General features: G+C 44.8%; 1 protein-coding gene across 2 annotated transcripts; it reads left to right on the top strand.

The window, feature by feature from the left end:
* The first annotated feature begins 4308 nt into the window (after window positions 1-4308).
* LOC137412789 (thread biopolymer filament subunit alpha-like) lies at window positions 4309-22378 on the top strand. 2 transcript variants are annotated; one of them, XM_068098105.2, is made up of 10 exons: window positions 4309-4885; window positions 5953-6167; window positions 10944-11004; window positions 19142-19237; window positions 19325-19501; window positions 20673-20798; window positions 20977-21090; window positions 21183-21289; window positions 21479-21798; window positions 22192-22378. In XM_068098105.2, the coding sequence occupies exons 1-10, from the start codon at window positions 4352-4354 to the stop codon at window positions 22215-22217; spliced, it is 1776 nt and encodes a 591-aa protein (XP_067954206.1). In that variant the 5' UTR covers window positions 4309-4351; the 3' UTR covers window positions 22218-22378. The 2 variants fall into 2 exon arrangements, with proteins under 2 accessions (XP_067954206.1, XP_067954208.1); XM_068098107.2 differs by having other exon boundaries at window positions 21479-21699.
* Window positions 22379-23238: the final 860 nt, after the last annotated feature.

Consider the following 23238-nt stretch of genomic DNA (forward strand, 5'->3'; position numbering starts at 1 on the left):
CGCTTCAAGGTTGGAGTATCGGTACCGTTTTGAGATCATATGACCCTTCTACCGATGGTCACAAGAGATCTTTTCCTAAAACATAGTCTCGTAAGACCAACGGACAATCATGGATGTGAGCTCACCGATCTCAGGTAATGATATTCTCTTTGCCGACATAAAGCTCCATTGATCACATCAAAGGTAACCACCTCGGTGTCTTCGGATATAATAAATCGTCAATTTTCATCCAATTGACCTGAAATTGAAAGAACTTGCATAATGGGTCACTGAATTCGTTCAACAATCAAAAGCTACAAGCCAATTTTTTTTATTTATTAAAAGGTCAAAGGTCAAGGTTGCATAAAATTGTCAATTTGCGTCTGATTGACGTGAAAGTTTAAGAATTTGCATAATGGGTCACTGAATTCGTTCAACAATCAAAAGCTACAAGCCAATTTTTTTTAAAAATATATTAAAAGGTCAAAGGTCAAGGTTGCATAAAATTGTCAATTTGCGTCTGATTGACGTGAAAGTTTAAGAATTTGCATAATGGGTCACTGAATTCGTTCATCAATCAAAAGCTACAATCCAATTGTTTTTTTTATATATTAAAAGGTCAAGGGTCAAGGTTGCATAAAATTGTCAATTTGTGTCTGATTGACGTGAAAGTTTAAGAATTTGCATAATGGGTCACTGAATTCGTTCAACCATTAAAAGCTAGAAGATGGTTGCTTTTTGATCAAACAGGTCAAAGGTCAAGGTTGCATAAAATCATTTTTTGCTGTTTTCGCCATATTTAGTATATGGAGGAAGAAGAAGTCTGAATGCAAAGTGGACGCAGACGGGCTTTACGCTTTCAGATGCTTTTTAGTTTTGTTTCTATTGAATTATATACTTAAACATTGTAGAACACAAATTGCCTTCTTGTCACTTTCAAAACTTTTCCATCTTGCAGTACTTGGATAAAATGTTACCTGGCATTTTATTTTATCTCGACCAATCAAATCTTCTGCTCGCAGATCCCGCCCATGTCCTTTTTTCTCAAGAATGCGTCGGGTAAGGTGTTCTATGAACTCTTTCGTTGGTTGTGTTAAAATTACAAGTGAAATAAACACAATAACGGAATCATGAAACTTGTGATAAACAGAAGCTTGAAATCTTATAATTCTGAGGAAATGTATTCAGAGGAAAAATTCTGAGGAAATGAAATCTCATTTCCTTTCACAAAGCCCGAAACAAGTGTGTGTCCACCCTCAGGAGAGCCAGGAAACAATATCTCTCCGTTCTCAAGACCGAACTCTCTTATCTGTCTCCCTCTTCCAAATCCTGGTGGCGTCTGGTCAAATCCGTTTCTGGTGTTTGTTCCCCCTCCATCCCCTCCCTTACCTCAAACGGCTACACAGCTGACTCCGCACGTGAAAAAGCTGAATGCCTCAACTCTGTGTTTGCCTCTAAATCTTGTGTCCCAAACCCATCCCTCTCTGTACCCACCATACCCAGTCGTACCCTGCTGTTCCTGGACTCCGTGTCCTTTCCTCCTGACAAGGTGGAAAAGTTTCTGTCAACCCTCGACTCTGATTCTGCAACTGGACCCGACGGCATCAGCCCACGGGTCCTAAAATCCTGCTCTGCTGCTCTATCTCACCCTCTCTCTGTTCTCTTCACCCTCTCTTTTGCTCAAGGTCAACTGCCATCTGCTTGGAAATCAGCCAACATCACCGCTTTGCACAAAAAAGGTGCAAAAACAGATCCTAGCAACTACAGACCAATCAGCCTTCTCCAAATTATCAGCAAAGTCATGGAATCCATCATTGCTTCGGATATGAAATCTTTCCTCTTCTCCAATGGCTTGATCTCTGATCATCAATTTGGTTTCAGACCAGGTCACTCTACTCTGGACATGCTGCTTCTGCTGTCTCAACAATGGATGGAGGTCCTCAATGCCAAACAGGAAATTAGAGCTGTCTCCCTCGACATATCACGTGCCTTCGACACGGTCTGGCACCCCGCTCTGCTCACCAAACTCTCCTCCTTTGGTATCCATGGAAATCTCCACGCATGGCTGGCGGACTTCCTCTCTAGTCGTCGTCAACGTGTGGCCCTGAATGGGTTTCTCTCATCTCCTCTTCGTGTTCAGGCTGGAGTTCCCCAAGGCAGTGTTCTGGGCCCCGTGCTTTTTCTGGTCTTCATCAATGATCTCTCTGACTCTCTCGAAAATCCTCTCTATCTCTTTGCTGATGACTCCACTCTCTGCCGCTCCATTCCTCTTCCCTCAGATCGGCAGTCTGCTGCCTCCTCACTCTCTGAAGACCTGGACAAAATCACAGACTGGTCAAACAAGTGGAACATGTCTTTAAATCCTGACAAATCTCACACTCTTACTATGTCTCTCCGAAAAGATCGACTGGACAACCCTCCCATCTACTTTCTCAACAATCCTCTCCAAGAAGTTCTGTCGCTCAAGATTTTGGGTCTCACTATCTGCCATGATCTTTCTTGGGAAAACCACATTTCCAAGCTGGCCTCCAAAGCCAGTCGCCGACTGGGCATCCTCCGTCGTGCGAAGTCCTTCCTCGGCACACCTGAGCTCCTCACCACATACAAGGCTTTCATCCGCAGCTCAATGGAATACTGTTCTCCCCTATGGGCCGGTGCTCCTGCCTCACACCTAGCTCGGCTTCACGCTGTTGAAACCAAAGCTTTCAGAATTATTGGAATCTCCCGCGATGAAGCTATCTCTGAGGGCCTTTCACTCACTCACCGCAGGCAGGTAGGTGGTCTTTCTGTCTTCTACCGACTCCTCTCTGGCCTTGCACCCCCAGCTCTCTCTGTGCTCTGTCCCCCAAATATTACTACAGGTCGCACAAGATCTGCCAGCAACCCTCTGATGGTTAAACTGCCGAAATCTCGGCTCTCTGCTCACCTTCACTCTTTCATTCCTCTTTTCTCCCGCCTCTGGAACAAACTCCCTCACTCCCTTCAATCCCACTCCTCCCTCCAGGTCTTTAAAACAGCTGTTCACCACCATCTCTTATCTTCCCCCATCCAAAACCTTGATCTTTTCTACCCCCGCTAATTCACCCCAGATCCACCTTGTTTGAAATTCCAACTTCTTTCCTGGAAGTCCTGGCAGTGTCCATATGTTTTATACCTCTCCCACCGCCCCCTTCCCATGCCCCCCCCCCCCCAAAGCCCTCGCCCTCTCTCAGATCTCTCGATGTCTCCATGTCTCTCGGTCCCTGCTCTCAAATGTTGTGTTTGTGTCCTTCCCCCTCTCTCCCCATCTTGTCTACCGCTCCCGATGTTATATGTTTTATGTGTCGGTTTGTCTTTCTGTGTGATTAATGTTCGCTCTTTCACGAGCCTCGATCTTGTATACAAAAAAAAAAAAAAGAAAAAAAAAAAAAAAAAAAAAGAAAAAAAAAAAAAGAGCATCTCAGGTAAAATTGCCAATTTCTGCAACCTGTGCAGCCATGATACCTCTCCACAAAGTCTGGACTCGTTGTGTGTATGCCACAGTTGAGAGACGATGCATGTGACATGTATGTAGTAGATTCCTTGTATATGTCCGTGGAAGGACGCGTAAGGATGGGAGGTTATTGAGTCGTGTCTGGATCTCGGAAGTCTATAAGTATAAGCGATAATACAGTGCTGGAGTTGGATTACTGGAGGATGTCTACACGAGGTGATGCAGCTTCTTCTTCTTCCGTATATGGAGTGGTATCATTGGCTGAGGGTGTGGCTGCGCCGCTGATGCAGTGTCCCCTGTAGACAGGACCCCAGTTTAAGGTCCATCCGAGGCATGGCACCTCATTGATGAAGCAACTTAGTCTGTGAAACACAGGGAGGACAGTTTATACCCGGGTCGGGATTGACACCCAGGCGCGAAGGCCCATATGCGAGCTTGCGCACCTCTAGGTCTTGGCCACCTTGGCAGCCACGGTGATCCAGGCGTCCATCGAACGCTTTGGTTACCTAACCTCTATGGCACACCATATGGTGAACAGACAGATTGCATGGACACAGTGAAGACAAATGATGTTTATTCATGGAGCATCAGTTGTACACAATGAATAATGGATGGAGACAAGCAGGCAGGTGATATCAAACAGGTGATAGATTAAAGAGATCTCACATCAAACTCGTTTGTTTTTGCTTTCAACAGGTTTCTTTTAGGACGCGTTTGGCTTCAGGGGAAACAGAGCATTTCAGCAGCTGAACAAGGAGTCCAAAACGCAACCGTCTCGGGACTCGCTCCACCCAGACTCTCCGGGACGAATCTACATGATGGATAAAAGGGATTGCAAGATGTTCTTCCCAAGATTTTCCCTTGGAGTCATTCGCGTCGCCATATTGCTCACGACCCGCCATGACGGCCACTGCCTCAATATCCCAACTCGGTGACGGTGGAGCCAGGCTCGGGTCTTACCGCATCAGCGGGCAGTCCGTACGATTTGGCGCCTCGTACTCCGATGGTGGACTAACCACTGCCCTCGGTCTCCGCTCGAGTACCTCGTCGTACGGGAAGCACGTCGGAGGTTCCGGCCTGTCCAGACTGATCGGCCAGGGCACAACCGGACCGGGGGGCTATGGGATCACGGTCCCCGGAATGGGACTAGGTCTTCGTGGAGCCGGGGCTGGAACGGCCCTCAAAGCCATCACGTCTGCCTTTCACTCTCGAATGGGAGGGAAAGTGATCCCCATCAGCGGATACGGAGTCAATATGAGCTTCCTCCCCTCAGCGACCGCCGCCATTGGTGGACCTCATGGTGGTGGCGCCCTCGTGCACGCTGACATCGACCCATCCTTGTTCCCGCCACTCGATGCTGTGCAGGGCTCGCGAATCAAGGAAAAGATGGAGATGCAGGGTCTGAACGACAAGTTTGCAGCTTTGGTGGACAAGGTACCGTCTCATGGACCCTTAGGGGGACCAACTAGTGGCTTTGGTGGACAAAGTTCCGTCTCCTGGACCCTTAGGGGGACAGGTTAGTAGCTTTGGTGGACAAGGTTCTGTCTCATGGACCCTTAGGGGGAGAAGTTAGCAGCTTTGGTGGACAAGGTTCCGTCTCATGGACCCTTAGGGGGACCAACTAGTGGCTTTGGTGGACAAGGTACCGTCTCATGGACCCTTAGGGGGACAGGTTAGCAGCTTTGGTGGACAAGGTACCGTCTCATGGACCCTTAGGGGGACCAACTAGTGGCTTTGGTGGACAAAGTTCCGTCTCATGGACCCTTATGGGGACAAGTTAGTAGCTTTGGTGCACAAGGTTCTGTCTCATGGACCCTTAGGGGGACAAGTTATCAGCTTTGGTGGACAAGCTTCCGTCTCATGGACCCTTAGGGGGACCAACTAGTGGCTTTGGTGGACAAGGTACCGTCTCATGGACCCTTAGGGGGACAGGTTAGCAGCTTTGTTGGACAAGCTTCCGTCTCATGTACCCTTAGGGGAACAAGTTAGCAGCTTTGTTGGACAAGCTTCCGTCTCATGGACCCTTAGGGGAACAAGTTAGCAGCTTTGGTGGACAAGGTTCCGTCTCATGGACCTTTAGGGGGACAAGTGAGCAGCTTTGATGGACAAGGTTCCATTTCATGGACCCTTAAGTGGACAAGGTTCCGTCTCATGGACCCTTAGGGGGACAAGTTAGCAGCTTTGGTGGACAAGGTACCGTCTCATGGACCCTTAGGGGGACAAGTTAGCACAAAGGTGTGTGTGTGTGTGTGTGTGTGTGTGTGTGTGTGTGTGTGTGTGTGTGTGTGTGTGTGTGTGTAAAGGTTTGTGTGTGTGTGTGTGTGTGTGTGTGTGTGTGTGTGTGTAAAGGTTTGTGTGTGTGTGTGTGTGTGTGTGTGTGTGTGTGTGTGTTTCTAAAGGTTTGTGTGTGTGTGTGTGTGTGTGTGTGTGTGTGTGTGTGTGTGTGTGTGTGTGTGTGTGTGTGTAAAGGTGTTTGATTTTTCTCAACTCCCCAATCCCAGGTGCACACCTTGGAGCAGCAGAACGCCATTCTGAAGGCCCAAATCACCATGATCAACAACCCGAACGACCTTTCGGGTCCCGTGAACACGGCCGTGGTGGTTGGCGCCATCAACGGTACCTACCACACTCAGATCGATAACCTGCAGACCACCAAGACCGCTTTGCAGAACGAAATCGACCACCTGACCAACACCACTCAGGATCTCAACACCAAGTAAGCTACCTCATTTTACTACATTTACCCACCAGGTTAGCCTGTGGATCTAGGAATGATAACGTTACCCTGCGCTAACCTGTGGTACTAGGAATGATAACGTTACCCTGCGCTAACCTGTGGTTCTAGGAACAATATCGTTACCTTGCATGAACCTGTGGTTCTAGGAACGATATCGTTACCATGCACGAACCTGTGGTTCTAGGAACAATATCGTTACCTTGCATGAACCTGTGGTTCTAGGAACAATATCGTTACCATGCACGAACCTGTGGTTCTAGGAACTATATCGTTACCTTGCATGAACCTGTGTTTCTAGGAACGATATCGTTACCATGCACGAACCTGCGGTTCTAGGAACAATATCGTTACCATGCACGAACCTGTGGTTCTAGGAACAATATCGTTACCCTGCGCTAACCTGTGGTACTAGGAATGATAACGTTACCCTGCGCTAACCTGTGGTTCTAGGAACAATATCGTTACCCTGCACGAACCTGTGGTTCTAGGAACGATATCGTTACCATGCACGACCCTGCGGTTCTAGGAACGATATCGCTACCATGCACGAACCTGCGGTTCTAGGAACTATATCGTTACCTTGCATGAACCTGTGGTTCTAGGAACGATATCGTTACCATGCACGAACCTGCGGTTCTAGGAACAATATCGTTACCATGCACGAACCTGTTGTTCTAGGAACAATATCGTTACCCTGCACGAACCTGTGGTTCTAGGAACGATATCGTTACCATGCACGAATCTGTGGTTCTAGGAACGATATCGTTACCATGCACGACCCTGCGGTTCGAGGAACGATATCGTTACCATGCACGAACATGCGGTTCTAGGAATGGTATCGTTACCATGCATGAACCTGTGGTTCTCGGAACGATATCGTTACCATGCACGAACATGCGGTTCTAGGAATGGTATCGTTACCATGCATGAATCTGTGGTTCTAGGAACGATATCGTTACCATGCACGAACATGCGGTTCTAGGAATGGTATCGTTACCATGCATGAATCTGTGGTTCTAGGAACGATATCGTTACCATGCACGAACATGCGGTTCTAGGAATGGTATCGTTACCATGCATGAATCTGTGGTTCGAGGAATGGTATCGTTACCATGCACGAATCTGTGGTTCTAGGAACGATATCGTTACCATGCACGACCCTGCGGTTCGAGGAACGATATCGTTACCATGCATGAAAATGCGGTTCTAGGAATGGTATCGTTACCATGCACGAATCTGTGGTTCTAGGAACGATATCGTTACCATGCACGACCCTGCGGTTCGAGGAACGATATCGTTACCATGCATGAATATGCGGTTCTAGGAATGGTATCGTTACCATGCATGAACCTGTGGTTCTCGGAACTATGTCATTACCCTGCAAGAGCGTGTGGGTCTAGGAATGATATCGTTACCATGCACGAACATGCGGTTCTAGGAATGGTATCGTTACCCTGCATGAACCTGCGGTTCTAGGAACGATATTGTTACCCTGCACGAACCTGTGGGTCTAAGAATGATATCGTTACCCTGCACTAACTTGTGGTTCTAGGAACGATATCGTTACCATGCACGAAACTGCGGTTCTAGGAACTATATCGTTACCATGCACGAAGCTGCGGTTCTAGGAACTATATCGTTACCATGCACGAACTTGCGGTTCTAGGAACTATATCGTTACCATGCATGAATCTGGGGTTCTAGGAACGATATCGTTACCCTGCGCTCGCAAATCGAATACACGGTTAAGCCATCACGTCCGCCCGCACGCACGTGTTTGCATTTAAAAAATTCATTTTCTCGGCAACTGTTGGTCCGACTGACACAAAATTTTTACAATAGGATCGACTATGACTGTAGAATATTTTACAATAGGATCGACTATGACTGTAGAATATTTTACAATAGGATCGACTATGACTGTAGAATATTTTACAATAGGATCGACTATGACTGTAGAATATTTTACAATAGGATCGACTATGACTGTAGAATATTTTACCATAGGATCGACTATGACTGTAGAATATTTTACCATAGGATCGACTATGACTGTAGAATATTTTACCATAGGATCGACTATGACTGTAGAATATTTTACCATAGGATCGACTATGACTGTAGAATATTTTACCATAGGATCGACTATGACTGTAGAATATTTTACAATAGGATCGACTATGACTGTAGAATATTTTACAATAGGATCGACTATGACTGTAGAATATTTTACAATAGGATCGACTATGACTGTAGAATATTTTACCAGAGGATCGACTATGACTGTAGAATATTTTACCATAGGATCGACTATGACTGTAGAATATTTGTCATAATTATGACGTCATATTTGACGTGGTAGCACGCTATCTTAGAAAAACGTTGCACCTATATATCTCCGAAACCACTCCAAGGAAAATATAGAAACGTGGTTCATTCAAAGACCTCCACATGGGGAATAGGTATTGTTAACAATGACGTCATTGGTGCCTTAATTATGACGTCATAATTCGACAAGTACAATGCTCAGTCCGATCAGTTTAAAATTTATTGAGTGTGATATACGCAACAATTTAGAGAATGTAAATTTTTGATGTAATCCGTCGCGTGGTTTGGCGATTGGATCAAAGAAAAAACCCTTAAAAACAGAAGAGGTGGCTCCCACCAGGTTGACTGCGCGGGATAAGTATTCTATGAATACCATCTAGTTTTAATAGGGCATTTTAATAGGGCATTTTAATAGGGCATTTTAATAGGGCATGTCCCCGCGAATAAATAAACAAAACTCGATCGGACTCGGTGGAGCGCAAACCTCCGCCAGGTGGAACATTTTACGTTTTGTATCCCACTGATAGGCGTGGTCTGGATCCAACATGAACCAACATCGAATCGGCTTGTTCTTGTCATCAAACCAACTCATCCACAAAGTTTAGTCATAACACGTCCGTAACCTTTTACCTCCGCCACCAAAGGTAGATGGAGGTTATGTTTTCACTCCTGTCTGTCTGTTTGACTGTCTGTTTGTCTGTATGTTTTTGAACAAAATATCTCAAAAGGTTGTGGACGGATTCGGATGAAATTTGGCAGAGATGTAGCGTATGTGACAAGTACGAAATCATTCGATTTTTGTGAAGATCCGGATTCGGATCCGGCTACTAGAATTTTTTCAGTGATTCTTCACCATTGGGAGATAGGGCCAAAAACGATACATAGCAGGATATCTCAAAACGTTGTGGACGGATTTGGAAGAAACTTGGAAGACCAGTTGGGTATCTGACAAGAACGATTCGATTCGATTTTTGTGAAGATCCGGATTCGGATCCGGCTACTAGAATTTTTTCAGTGATTCTTCACCATTGGGAGATAGGGCCAAAAACGATACATAGCAGGATATCTCAAAACGTTGTGGACGGATTTGGAAGAAACTTGGAAGACCAGTTGGGTATCTGACAAGGACGATTCGATTCGATTTTGGTGAAGATCTGAATATGGATTCGGATTCGAGAGTTATTTAATTTTTTAAGTGATTTTTCACCATTGAGATATAGGGCCAAAAACGATACACAGGGGGATATCTCAAAACGTTGTGGACGGATTTGGAAGAAACTTGGAAGACCAGTTGGGTATCTGACAAGGACGATTCGATTCGATTTTGGTGAAGATCTGAATATGGATTCGGATATGAGGATTATTTAATTTTTTTAGTGATTTTTCACCATTGAGAGATCGGGCCAAAAACGATACATAGCAGGATATCTCAAAAAGTTGTGGATGGATTTGGACGAGTTATGACAAAACTCGGTGCATAAATTATAAATTGATTCGGTGACAAGAGCAAGCTGATTAGATTTTGGTTCGGGTTTGGATCCAGATACGACCTATCAATGGGATACAAAACGTAAACTGTTCACCTGGCGGAAGCAGGGCCGGCGCCAGACTATTTTGCGCCCTAGGCAAGGCCAGCTACTTCCACCCCTCCCCCCCCCCCCCCCCAAAAAAAAATTGCCAACTTCGATTATTAAAAACAGATGTCTTGCAGAAAAAATAAAAAGCAGAAAACTTGAAACTGCTAAATTTATTTTAACTTGCAAGAATAAGTACCGTAAGATGCCAACAGCACCAACATTAAAGGCGCAATATCCATTAATATGGCAGTGCCACTGTTACCCCACGCTTTGGGGCAAATGGGCTTTCACTTTAAAAAAAATATGACACTACATGTGGTTTGCAATGCAAAATAAACAAAGTGGTCCCTTTATGTGTGTGAATGGAAATTACAGAGAATCAAAACAGTTTTTGGTTTGAGCAATAAGTTTTAGATATGCAAAATCAAAATTTTAAATAATCAATCTTGGATTATCTTTCGCAAATACAAAAGCAAATATTTTGTCACACAAATCATTTTGAACTAAAGGGCACTCGGTATACTGTGTCCGGTCTTAAAACAATAATTTGTATAAAACTGTGACCCTTTAAGGTTCAGTAATGCGCCCCTCTGATGTCTGCGCCCTCGGCGGCTGCCTAGTTCGCCGAATGGTAGCGCCGGCCCTGGGCGGAGGTATGCCCTCACTGAGTGACGTTCTAGTTTAAATATCATGTTATATTATATCGCTTCTCGCCCGATCTCTCAATGGTGAAGAATCGGTTTAAAAAACTGTGTGAGTGTGACTGTTTGTGTGTGTGTATTTATATTTAAATACTTCCTTACTGATCATAATACTTTTATGAATGTGAAACGTGGTTTGATGTCCACAGGTATCAAGAAGAATCCGAGGTGACGAAATCTCTGGAAGGCGAGTGGAACACCCATAAGGATGTAAGTAGTGTGTGTGTGTGTGTGTGTGTGTGTGTGTGTGTGTGTGTGTGTGTGTGTGTGTGTGTGTGTGTGTGTGTGTGTGTGTGTGTGTGTATGTATATATATATATGTGTGTGTGTGTGTGTGTATGTATATATATATATATGTGTGTGTGTGTGTGTATGTATGTATATATATATACAGTATATATATACACAAAGAATTAAGTTAAGCACCCCTACACAACGAATTAAGGTAAGCACCCCCTAATATATATTCTTTGTGTATATGTATACATTGGCATATATTCTAAGGTATGTGAGATCAAATAATGATTGGTATGACATTAGCAATTATCCATTGATGAAATTGAGTGATCAAAGTGAAAAAAAGTGATTGGTTGAGTCAGTGATCCGATCACGTGGGTCCTACACACGTTATTGACGCAAAGATCGCTAGAGGTCTTCTCAGAACAATGACTGTACGTTAGAAAACATAAACGTCATCCACACTGTCCGTGATGGACCTATAGCTCCATACTTAAATTGAGGTGAAAATATGCCTAAAATTCCCAAAAATTTTCACCTTAAATTATTCAGAATAAAATATTGAAAACGGCATGATTGTTATGTTTTTATGTGACCATAATATCACTTCTCCAGAAAATATAGCAATATCATGGGTATATTACACTGTTTTGACGACAACAAACTTGTAATGTGCGAGGTTGTAAAAAAACGGGGGGGGTGCTTAACTTAATTCTTTGTGTATATATATATATATATATATATATATATATATATATATATATATATGTGTGTGTGTGTGTGTGTGTGTGTGTGTGTGTGTGTGTGTGTGTGTGTGTGTGTGTGTATATATATACAGTCACGTGAAAAAGTAAGTACACCCCATGTAAAGTTTTGACTTTTTCAACATATTTCAACACACAGCTATTTGATCTTCATTTCAACAATATTGATAGAAAAGGTGATATAATATAACAAATATCATGAAACATTTACATTTTGTAGTCCATTGTATAATTTAAATAAACATAAATGCAAATTTCGCATGTGGAAAAAGTAAGTACACCCTTGGCTCTAACAGGTGGTATTGCCCCCTTTGGCAGAAACAACCTCATGTAGGCGTTTCTTATAACTGTCTACCAGTCTCTGACATCGACTGGGAGAAATTCTTGCCCACTCCTCCATGCAGATTTCAGCTGTGCGACGTTTGAGGGGTTTCTTGCATGCACAGCTCGTTTCAAATCCCCCCACAACATCTCGATGGGATTTAGATCCAGGCTTTGACTTCGCCATTCCAGAACCCTCCATTTCTTTCTTTTCAGCCATTCCTTGGTGGATTTACTGGTATGTTTAGGGTCATTGTCATGTTGCAAGGTCCACCTTCGGTTGAGCTTCAACTTTCCGACAGATGGCCACACATTATCCTCAAGCACACTCTGGTAAAATGAAGAATTCATCGTGGATTCTATGATGCTGAGCTGCCGAGGCCCTGATGCAGCAAAGCTGCCCCAAACCATAATATTTCCACCACCATGCTTTACAGTTGGTATCAGGTTCTTGTGGTCAAATGCTGTGTTTGGTTTTCGACAAACATGTCTTCTGGTACTGTGGCCAAATAGCTCTACCTTTGACTCATCTGTCCAGAGCACATTGTTCCAGAAGTGCTGGTCTTTGCCTCGGTGTTCATTGGCAAACTTTAGTCTTGCCCTGATATTCTTTCTGGACAGCAAAGGTTTCCTCCTGGCACACCTCCCATGTATATCAAATTTGTGCAGCCTCTTTCTAATGGTAGACTCGTGCACTTTGACATCAACAGTGGCAAGAGCTACCTGTAGGTCCCGTGATGACATTCTGGAGTTCTTAGAGACTGCTTTCAGCATCTTGCGGTCTGCTCTCGGGCTGAACTTGCTGGGGCGGCCTGGCCTGAACAAGTTGGCAGTTGTTTGGAATCTTCTCCATTTGTGGATGATCTTCCGGACAGTCGAATGATTGATTTCAAATTGTTTGGAGATCTTTTAAAATCCTTTCCCAGACTCGTAGGCATCTATAATCCTCTTTCTGAAGGCCTCAGAGAGCTCTTTTGATCTCGGCATGGTGATGCCGCACACTTCAACAACAAAGAGCAAACCAAACTAAATGTCTGAGGTTTAAATAAGACCGGTTCCTCCAAGATCCTCTCTAACGATGTTCTAATCATTAGCACCTGAGCTGGTGCACCTGATTCTAATTTTAGGTATTTGAAGTGGTGATAAATGTAGGGGTGTACTTACTTTTTCCACATGCAAAATTTGCATTTATGTTTATTTAAATTATACAACAACAACAACACAACATGCATTTTAAAGGCCATTTTCCCTACTAGAGCGGGGGTTAGCCTTGCGGTCCCCATGACAATCTTCTCCATTTTGCCCTATTTTCTGCATCTCTCCTTGTTAACTCCCTTGCCCGCATTTCTTCTTCCACCATCTTTAGCCAAGTCTTTCTCGGTCTTCCCCGTCCTCTACTTCCTTCTACATTCATTTCCATCACTCTTAACAACCAGTCACTTTCATCCTTCCTCAACACATGACCAAACCATCTCAACCTGTTCCTCTTCACAGCCTCAATCACAGGCTCTATTGCCATCATCTTTCGCAATTCATCATTTGTCTTCCTCTCTCTCAACGATACTCTGCACATCCGTCGAACCATTCGCATTTCCACCCTTTCCATCCTTCGTTGCTGCTCTACGTTCATTACCCATGTCTCACTCCCATAAATCATAACACTTCTCACACATGCAGCATACACCTTTCCCTTCAGCTTCAATGACACTCCCCTCATCATCAGCACGCCACTCAGTTCCCGAAACTTCTTCCATGCACATCTCACTCTAGCAACCGTTGCCGAGTCTGATCCACCTTCTCCATTCAGCATGTCTCCGAGGTAGCAAAATGTTTTCACACCTTCCAGCTTCACACCGTCTCCAAGATCCAACTCAACATTTCCTCCAACTGCAGCTCCCTCTGTGCACACCTTACATTTGAATGTAGCTGCCACACTGGTAAATGACCCTCTCAAACCACTACATTTTTGATGAACCCACTCAGCGCACATTGTACATTGAATGGAGTTCACTCTGACACCCTTCCTGCACACAGCACACGGCCACTTCCCAGTTCTTTCCACCTCACCACATGCTTTACCACTTGCCATCACCTTAGTCTTTCCGATATTCACCTTCAGACCTTTTGTCTCCATACATTCCTTCCACTTGTTCATCTTTTCCTTCAGTCCATCCATACTTTCCGCAATCAACACCAGATCATCTGCATACAACAACTCCCACGGTAAACCCTCCTTTACGTTCTGAGCCAGCACCTCCATCACATCTCCAAATAGTAGTGGACTTAGTACCGACCCCTGATGCACTCCCACCTTTTTTTTTTTTTTGTATACGGAGTCGCGGCTCGTGAAAGAGCTAACATTTATCAAACAAACAAATCAAACAAACAAGTAAACAAAGTATATAAAAATGGGAGTGGTCGACAAGATGGGGAGAGAAGTGGAGGAAGCACACAAACACAACATTTGAGGGCAGGGACATCGGGAGATGTGTGGGAAGCAGAGGGCCTGGGGGGAGGCAGGATAGGTATAAAACGCAAGGACACCAAGGACCTCCAGGAAAGAAGACAAAAGTCACCTCAAAAAAGTGGATTTGGGGTGAAATTAGCGGGGGTAGAAAAGATCAAGGTTTTGGATTGGGGAAGATAAGAGATGGTGGTGAACAGCCGTTTTAAAGACCTGGAGGGAGGAGTGGGATTGAAGAGAGTGAGGGAGTTTGTTCCAGAGGCGGGAGAAAAGAGGAATGAAGGAGTGAAGGTCAGCAGAGAGTCTGGATTTTGTCAGTTTAACCATAAGAGGGATGCAGGCAGATCTTGTGTGACCTGCAGGAATATTTGGGGGACAGAGCCCAGAGAGAGCTGGGGGAGCAAGGCCGGAGAGGAGTCGGTAGAAGACGGAAAGACCACCAACCTGCCTGCGGTGAGTAAGTGAAAGGCCCTCGGAGATAGCGTCATCGCGGGAGATTCCAATGATTCTGAACGCTTTGGTTTCAACAGCGTGAAGACGAGCTAGGTGTGAGGCAGGAGCACCAGCCCAGAGGGGAGAGCAGTATTCCATTGAGCTGCGGATGAAAGCCTTGTATGACGTGAGGAGCTCAGGTGTGCCAAGGAAGGACTTCGCACGACGGAGGATGCCCAGTTGGCGACTGGCTTTGGAGGCCAGCTTGGAAATGTGGTTTTCCCAGGAAAGATCATGGCAGATAGTGAGACCCAAAAGCTTGAGTGACAGAACTTCTTGGAGAGGATTATTCAGAAAGTGGATGGGAGGGTTTTCCAGTCGGTCTTTTCAGAGAGACATCGTGAGAGTGTGAGATTTGTCAGGATTGAAAGACATGTTCCATTTGTTTGCCCAGTCTGTGATTTTGTCCAGGTCTGCAGAGAGTGAGGAGGCTGCAGACTGCCGATCTGAGGGATGAGGAATGGAGCGGCAGAGAGTGGAGTCATCAGCAAAGAGATAGAGAGGATTTTCAAGAGAGTCAGAGAGACCATTGATGAAGACCAGAAAAAGCACAGGGCCCAAGCACCTCCACCCCAAGCACCTTCACCTCAAACTCACCACTGTTCCCGTCCTTCGTCCTTACAGCTGTGCGCGCTCTTTTGTACATTGCCATCACTACTCTGATCAACAATTCCTCCACTCCTAACTTCCTCAATGCCCATGTCAATACTTTGCGTGGAACCCTACCGAATGCTTTCTCCAGATCAACAAACCCAAGAAACAGCTTCTTCCTCTTCTCCATGTACTTCTCCTGCAACTGCCTCACAATGAAAAGCGCGTCTGTCGTTCCTCTTCCTGGCATAAATCCAAACGGCATTTCGTCGATCTTCACTTTCTTCCTTATCCTCCTCTCCAACACCCTTTCCAATACCTTCATTCCATGCTCCAATAACTTTATCGCTCGGTACGAGCCACACTCGAGAGGGTCACCTTTCCCCTTGTATAGAGGGACGAGGGTACTCAGTGCCCAATCCACTGGAATTTAAATTATACAATGGAATACAAAATGTAAATGTTTCATGATATTTGTTATTTTATATCACCTTTATCTATCAATATTGTTGGAATGAAGATCAAATAGCTGTATGTTGAAATATGTTGAAAAAGTCAAAACTTTACATGGGGTGTTCTTACTTTTTCACGTGACTGTATATATGTGTGTGTGTTCCCGGTGTGTACCCCGGTTTAGAATAGGTACACCGTATCCCTGCGCATCGTAAGAGCCGACTGAGGGTTGGCGCCAGGAAGGGCATCCGGCCATAAAAACATTGCCTCAAACAGGGGTCCATGATTGTCATGGGGCCCGCAAGGCTAACCCCCGCTCTGGCGGGGAAAATGGTCTGAAAACGATCATTCATTCATTCATTCATATATGTGTGTTTGTGTGTGTGTGTGTGTGTATGTGTATGTGTATGTGTGTGTGTGTGTGTGTGTGTGTGTGTGTGTGTGTGTGTGTGTGTGTGTGTATATATATATATATGTGTATATATATATATATATATAGATATATATATATATATATATATATATATATATATATATATATATATATTGTTACAGACACGACTTTGATGTTAAGGTGGGCCGAGCGGAATGGCCGTCGTGTCCGCACAAATTACCCGATTGTACTCGAACGTCGACGAAGCCGCGCTACGCTGGCTCAATAGGAAAGAGAAGACACCCGGCTGGGTTATAATGACACAATACGACACCAGGGGTTCAGTTCTCAAGACCTCCGGAGGAGGTTATATTAAGGCGGAAGGTTAGATTACAACTACAAGAGGTACATCATAGGAAGACAGGCACTTAGACACAACCTTATATTATTCCCGACAGACCACAGAGAAACAGGACAAAAACTGACTCACACGGGGATTGATGGCTAGGAAAGCGGGTATTCGATGGCCAGCACAAGGTGCACCTTGTGCTCAGGGACAGGATGGCGCGGCCCAAAAGATGCAGGAGGTCTCTCAGCGCTCGAGGTGGCGTCTTGTCGTCTCAAGCTGGGGGCGCATCTCACGTCACGTCCGGCAAGCGGCTGCGTATATCCGGCGGGGAGTGACACGCCCTCGGCTCGTTAGCTCCGCCTCGTGGAATCGGCACGTTGCTTCTCATTGGGTGCGTGCGGGGGGGGTTACTGGCTCCGCCCCTGACGAGGAGCTGACAGCCAGCCCCTTCGGGGTAACCCCGTGGAGCGCATGGTCTGGAGCTAATCGAGCCGGTGTGAGGACGCATCCTCCCCCGCTCCGCCGCCATCTCCTCTGTTGTTGTTGTAATTGTTGTTGTAGTTGTTGTTATTGTTGTTGTTTGGGGAAGAAGATGGGAGGAGGTATGGGAAAGGTCCTAAACTCACTACTGATGCCATATAATCACATTCTGGTGCAACGAAGAGTCATAATTAATGGAGACGAGGCCTTAACTGACATAGAATAAGAATAACTAGGAAGATGTCCGAAAGTTGTCTACCTGTGGTGCGGTGGACCTGGGCACGACATTTAATGGGGGAATAAGGGGAAGGTCGGCTCTACTGATTGTTATTTACATGCAATGGGACTAGGGAATGGGGGACTGGGGAAAGTTGGGGAGTATTGGAGAAAATAGGGGAATATTTACAAGCGGATATGGAGGCCAAATTCCATATTCGCAACAATATATATATATATGTGTGTGTGTGTGTGTGTGTGTGTGTGTTTGTGTATATATATATATATGTATGTGTGTGTGTGTGTGTATCTATATATATATGTGTGTGTGTGTGTGTGTTTGCTTACTTATTGTTCTATCAATAAAAGTTTAAGAAATTCACGTCCCACATGATTAGTCATAACATACATTCATGTCCTTTTTCCACCTTTTCGGGGCTGTCTATTAAGTATGTACACTGTATACACACATACACACATACACACTCAAGGGGGGGAACTACACTTTGTTAAGCCTCCATTATTATTAGTCCCCTGCCGGTGTACACCGGAGGGGACTATAGGTTTGCACGCCGTCCCTCCGCCCATCAGTCCGTCAGTCCGTCCGTCTGTCAGTCCGTCAGTCCGTCACGCAAAGAACAGTTTTCCGGACTTTTTTTCTAAACGCTTAATGCTAATGATTTCAAACTTGGCACATGGTTTCCTCATGATAAGTTACAGGAAAAGTTCGAACTTCACGACGTTTCGATCATTTTTGACAAAGTTATGGCACTTTGAACTTTGGTAATTCTGATAATTCTGATGATCCTTAACTCAGTGCCATTTTAAGTTTTAATTTCCTTTAAAAACCAATTTCTCTGCAATAATAGGACCGATTGAGATAAAGTTTTCAGCATATGATGGACTCGGTCTGTAGAATATTTTAATGGTAATTATGACGTCAGAGGTTACGTGGTTCGGTCGCCATATTGTTTTTCGTGAAAACACGAAAATCCCTTTTTCTTGCAACGGCTGAACCTGCAACCTGAACCTGCAACGGCTGAACAGATCGAGGCCAATCTTTGCAGGCAGAATCGCATACCCATGACGAACAAAAAAGTCAACGAGCATGACGTCATGCATCACATGGTTTCAGAGTTATGACGTTTTTAAGCATGAACCTTTAAAACCGAGCTCCTCCCTCATTTTTGATCCAATCGAGGGGAAACTTCACAGATCTGTTCAGCACTAAAATGTCCTTTTGGAATTTGCGATAGGGCACGTGGTTTGGCAGATATCGTTAATTAAACGAAAATTATTTTAAAAATGGATATCTCTTGAATCGCTAGTATCTCAGACCGTGAGTTGGTAATAATTTATATAATTCACACAGTGCAATACGTACAGGCCACTCCACGGAGCGACCTTGCGGGCTTATCAACGAGGCGAGGCGTGACACACGTGTCTCAGCATACCTCAGATCAAGTTTGAAAACCAGCATCAACCATGCATAAATTTGCATATTCGATCATTTTTGACAAAGTTATGGCACTTTGAACTTTGGTAGGGGACATGTATTGCAGCACAATACTCAGAATGCTTGTTTCTGTTTTGTTTTATACTCGGCAGGAAATAGACAATACTTACCTGACCATTGTAAGCCTCCAGACAAAAGTCCACGGTGTTGAAGATCAAATAAACATGCTCAAGCAGATCTACAATGCGGTAAACCAATTAAACACTCATTTCCAATACACCACCCAGAAATGATTTTGATGTACAAGCTCAACATCTTTAAATTGGTCTTCGCAGCGCATCCGCGAGGTTCAGACGTCCATCACCGGAGGATCCACCGCCGCGGTCTCCATCACCGTGGACAACAGTATCCAGGCGATGGACCTGACCACGGCCGTCCAGGAAGTGAAGGCTCATTATGAGGTCTTGGCCAGCAAGTGTAGGGAGGAAGCTTTCACTAAGGTCCAATCTCAGGTGAGTGCACCTGCTGTCAGAATTTCAAAGCTTTACACAATCTTAGGTATAACTCAGTAGTCCATCACTTTTGGAGATCATTGAGCGGAAGGCCTGGGTGATGAACAACAACAACAACAACAGGCATTTTAAGGCCATTTTCCCTGCTAGAGCGGGGGTAAGCCTTGCGGTCCCCATGACAATCTTCTCCATTTTGCCCTATTTTCTGCATCTCTCCTTGTTAACCCCCTTGCCCGCATTTCTTCTTCCACCATCTTTAGCCAAGTCTTTCTCGGTCTTCCCCGTCCTCTACTTCCTTCTACATTCATTTCCATCACTCTTCTCAACCAGTCACTTTCATCCTTCCTCAACACATGACCAAACCATCTCAACCTGTTCCTCTTCACAGCATCCATCACAGGCTCTATTCCCATCATCTTTCGCAATTCATCATTTGTCTTCCTCTCTCTCAACGATACTCCACACATCCACCGAACCATTCGCATTTCCACCCTTTCCAGCCTTACTTGCTGCTCTACGTTCATTACCCATGTCTCGCTCCCATAAATCATAACACTTCTCATACATGCAGCATACACCTTTCCCTTCAGCTTCAACGACACCACTCCTCATCAACACGCCACCCAGTTCCCGAAACTTCTTCCATGCACATCTCACTCTAGCAACCGTTGCCGAGTCTGATCCACCTTCTCCATTCAGCATGTCTCCGAGGTAGCAAAATGTTTTCACACCTTCCAGCTTCACGCCGTCTCCAAGATCCAACTCAACATTTCCTCCATCTGCAGCTCCCTCTGTGCACACCTTACACTTGAATGTAGCTGCCACACTGGTTAATGACCCTCTCAAACCACTACATTTTTGATGAACCCACTCAGCGCACATTGTCCATTGAATGGAATTCACTCCGACACCCTTCCTACACACAGCACACGGCCACTTCCCAGTTCTTTCCACCTCACCACATGCTTTACCACTTGCCATCACCTTCGTTTTTCCGATATTCACCTTCAGACGTTTTGTCTCCATACATTTCTTCCACTTGTTCATCTTCTCCTTCAGTCCATCCATACTTTCTGCAATCAACACCAGATCATCTGCATACAACAACTCCCACGGTAAACCCTCCTGGGTGATGGATATTAATAAATTTTGATACCTTTTTGTCAAGTAGATATATGCTGTAGCTGGTTCAACTCAGAACGGTACGCATGCACTTACTCAAGCTAAGGAGGAGATGCGCGCTTACAAGATGCAACTCGACTCTCTCCGGAGGGAGATTGAGCGCCTGCGTTTACAGGTGAGCGGTGTCTTTACATCAAATTTATCAGGCCTCGTTTACAAACCGATATCATTTTCTATTGGTCAAATTATCAATCTGATCCAAAAATGACCACACAGGTATGCAGAAAACATCTGGATTGCGCTCAGACCATTCAATATTTGACTTTGAAACATCTCCATGCTTTGTCCTCCAGAACACCGAACTGGAATCTCAAATCACGGAGAGCGAGGCGAATATCCAGTATCAGAAAGAAGAATGGACGGAGAAGAATAGTCATCTTAAGATGGAGCTGGATAAGATTAAAAAGGTAAATTCAACCACGGGTTTTGGTATTCCTTGTAGCTCGTCATCCTCAAGGTTGTCTTTAACTACCATAATGAATACCTCGTCCATGTGCAGCAAATGTCACAGTATGGAAGAGAATACCAGGAGCTTCTGGCCACCAAGATGTCCCTGGACATCGAGATTGCGGCCTACAGGAAACTTCTGGACAGCGAGGATGCCAGGTACAAAATTTGAGAAGAAACACTCTCCTCCAGAAGTTCCCCATCATTTTTCTACTCATTTCATCGTTTATTTGCAATCTTTTCGATATTATTTTTACCATTTCACTTCATTTGCATCAATAGTACTGTTGAGTACGTATTCAACTCCATTCCCACTACTTTTATACCTTTATTGTGATGTATCTGCAGAATCAATACCGGTGGCGGAATCACCATCACAACAGCCAAAGGTGCTATGGGAGGTAGTTGCAGTCAGTTCGGTGGAACACATCCGGCCAGCAGTGGCCTTGGCCCAAGTATTGGCACCTCCCTCGGCGGGGGCTTCGTGGGTGGCAATGGTGGTGGAGGCTACTTGGGTGTCTATTCCAGAGGTGGTCTTGGCTTCGGAACCAGCGGTGTGGGGACATCAGGTATGCTCAGCAGTGCCCTGGGTGGGACCTACAGCTCTGGAGGAGGTCTTGGTCTTAGCAGCAGCAGTACAACTTTCACAGGCAACCGGTCGGCCTCAGGTGAGGACTTCCAAATTTCTGAGTAGGTGTAGAACATTTGAACTATGAGGTTAATTGTGACCTGTTGTGATAGCCCAGTTAATTAAACTATCAACATGGTTGAAAAACCACCAACTGTTGCTGTATCAGGTTTTGACGTTCTTCGGAGGAGACGTTAAGCCACCTGTCCTCCTCTTTGCAGTATAGATGTTAAAGAACCCATGAAACGTTTGTAAAGGTCGACCTTTGAACCTGTACCCTGGTCAAACTCCCTGTATTGGTCAGGTGCATGGTTCATCACCTTACTGCCTTAAACCTTTGCTGATCTGTAGTTGCTACACAGGTGTCCCATTGTAATGATCTATAAATTAATATATCAGTTTATTTGTTGCTAACCTAGTTATGTTTTTCCAGTGCTTTCCTCGCTCCAAATCCCCTGAAGGGATGGGATACAACTTGCATCGGCATGGGGAAAGACTGCAAACCCAGCGCAAGCTGATACTCTTATACCTGAGCCACTTACACAACGTTCAATGAAAAAACGACCTGAAACACCATTTTACCTTTTTATTCATTTCTGATTAAACTGATGGATCTCCAACGAGTCAGAGGTTTCTTGATTTGTATGGTTTATGTCCATAGTGGTCTCTTTAGCCCGTGGAGCTAAGGGGATGAATCGGGTAGTGGACCTGGAGTGACAAACTGAACGATGAGTCTAGTTCGGCCGAGGTCGAGCGTAGCAAGGCCGAGTCCATCTATTCCTGATACGTGAAACACCCTGCAATCCATGCCTGCAGAAAACGGATTTTTGTTTGGAACTCCGGGCATATTTTCCATCCAATCATCATGTAACTTTGTATGAAGCTTTTACCATTCCACACATTTCTTATTCAGTCAATTTGGTAGTGGGATAGCTTTGAAGGCCATAAAATACAAGTTGATGAGTCTTTCCTTAGTTTTGGAAAAGGGTGCACGGAGCACACTGCACAAGTGCTAGCACATCTACATTTGCCACTAAAGATGGTTCGAGTCCAAAATGTTCAAGCCCGAACCGAAAAGAACGGGAAAAGGCAGGAATCCCGAATTAATTTCCCACATTTCCAGGATTTTCAAGGAATTTCCAGGAAACGATTTAACGGGAAGAAACACAACCTTGAGCGAAAGACTACTCTTTTGAGAGTGTTTCTCGAATCTCTATCATATGTGGAATGTTGGTGGAGTGGCACAGTAGATAACATAGAAGATAACTAGCACTAAATTATTATCCTGAACTTTGTGTTCACCAGAACTTCCAGTGAAGTCGTTTTTCATCTCATTCGCCCAAAGGCCTCGGCCGACATTCCAACACATAGTGAAGGATGGTTGTGGATGCCGACGACTAGTTTAATAAATGCTGGAAGATAATTCGTCAAGTGGGTCCTGACGTTGAGCAATGAACCTAACCTGACATTCAATTTGCTG

The sequence above is a fragment of the Myxine glutinosa genome, chromosome 5, assembly GCF_964187855.1.
Source record: "Myxine glutinosa chromosome 5, kmMyxGlut1.1, whole genome shotgun sequence".
NCBI classification, from domain to species: domain Eukaryota; kingdom Metazoa; phylum Chordata; class Myxini; order Myxiniformes; family Myxinidae; genus Myxine; species Myxine glutinosa.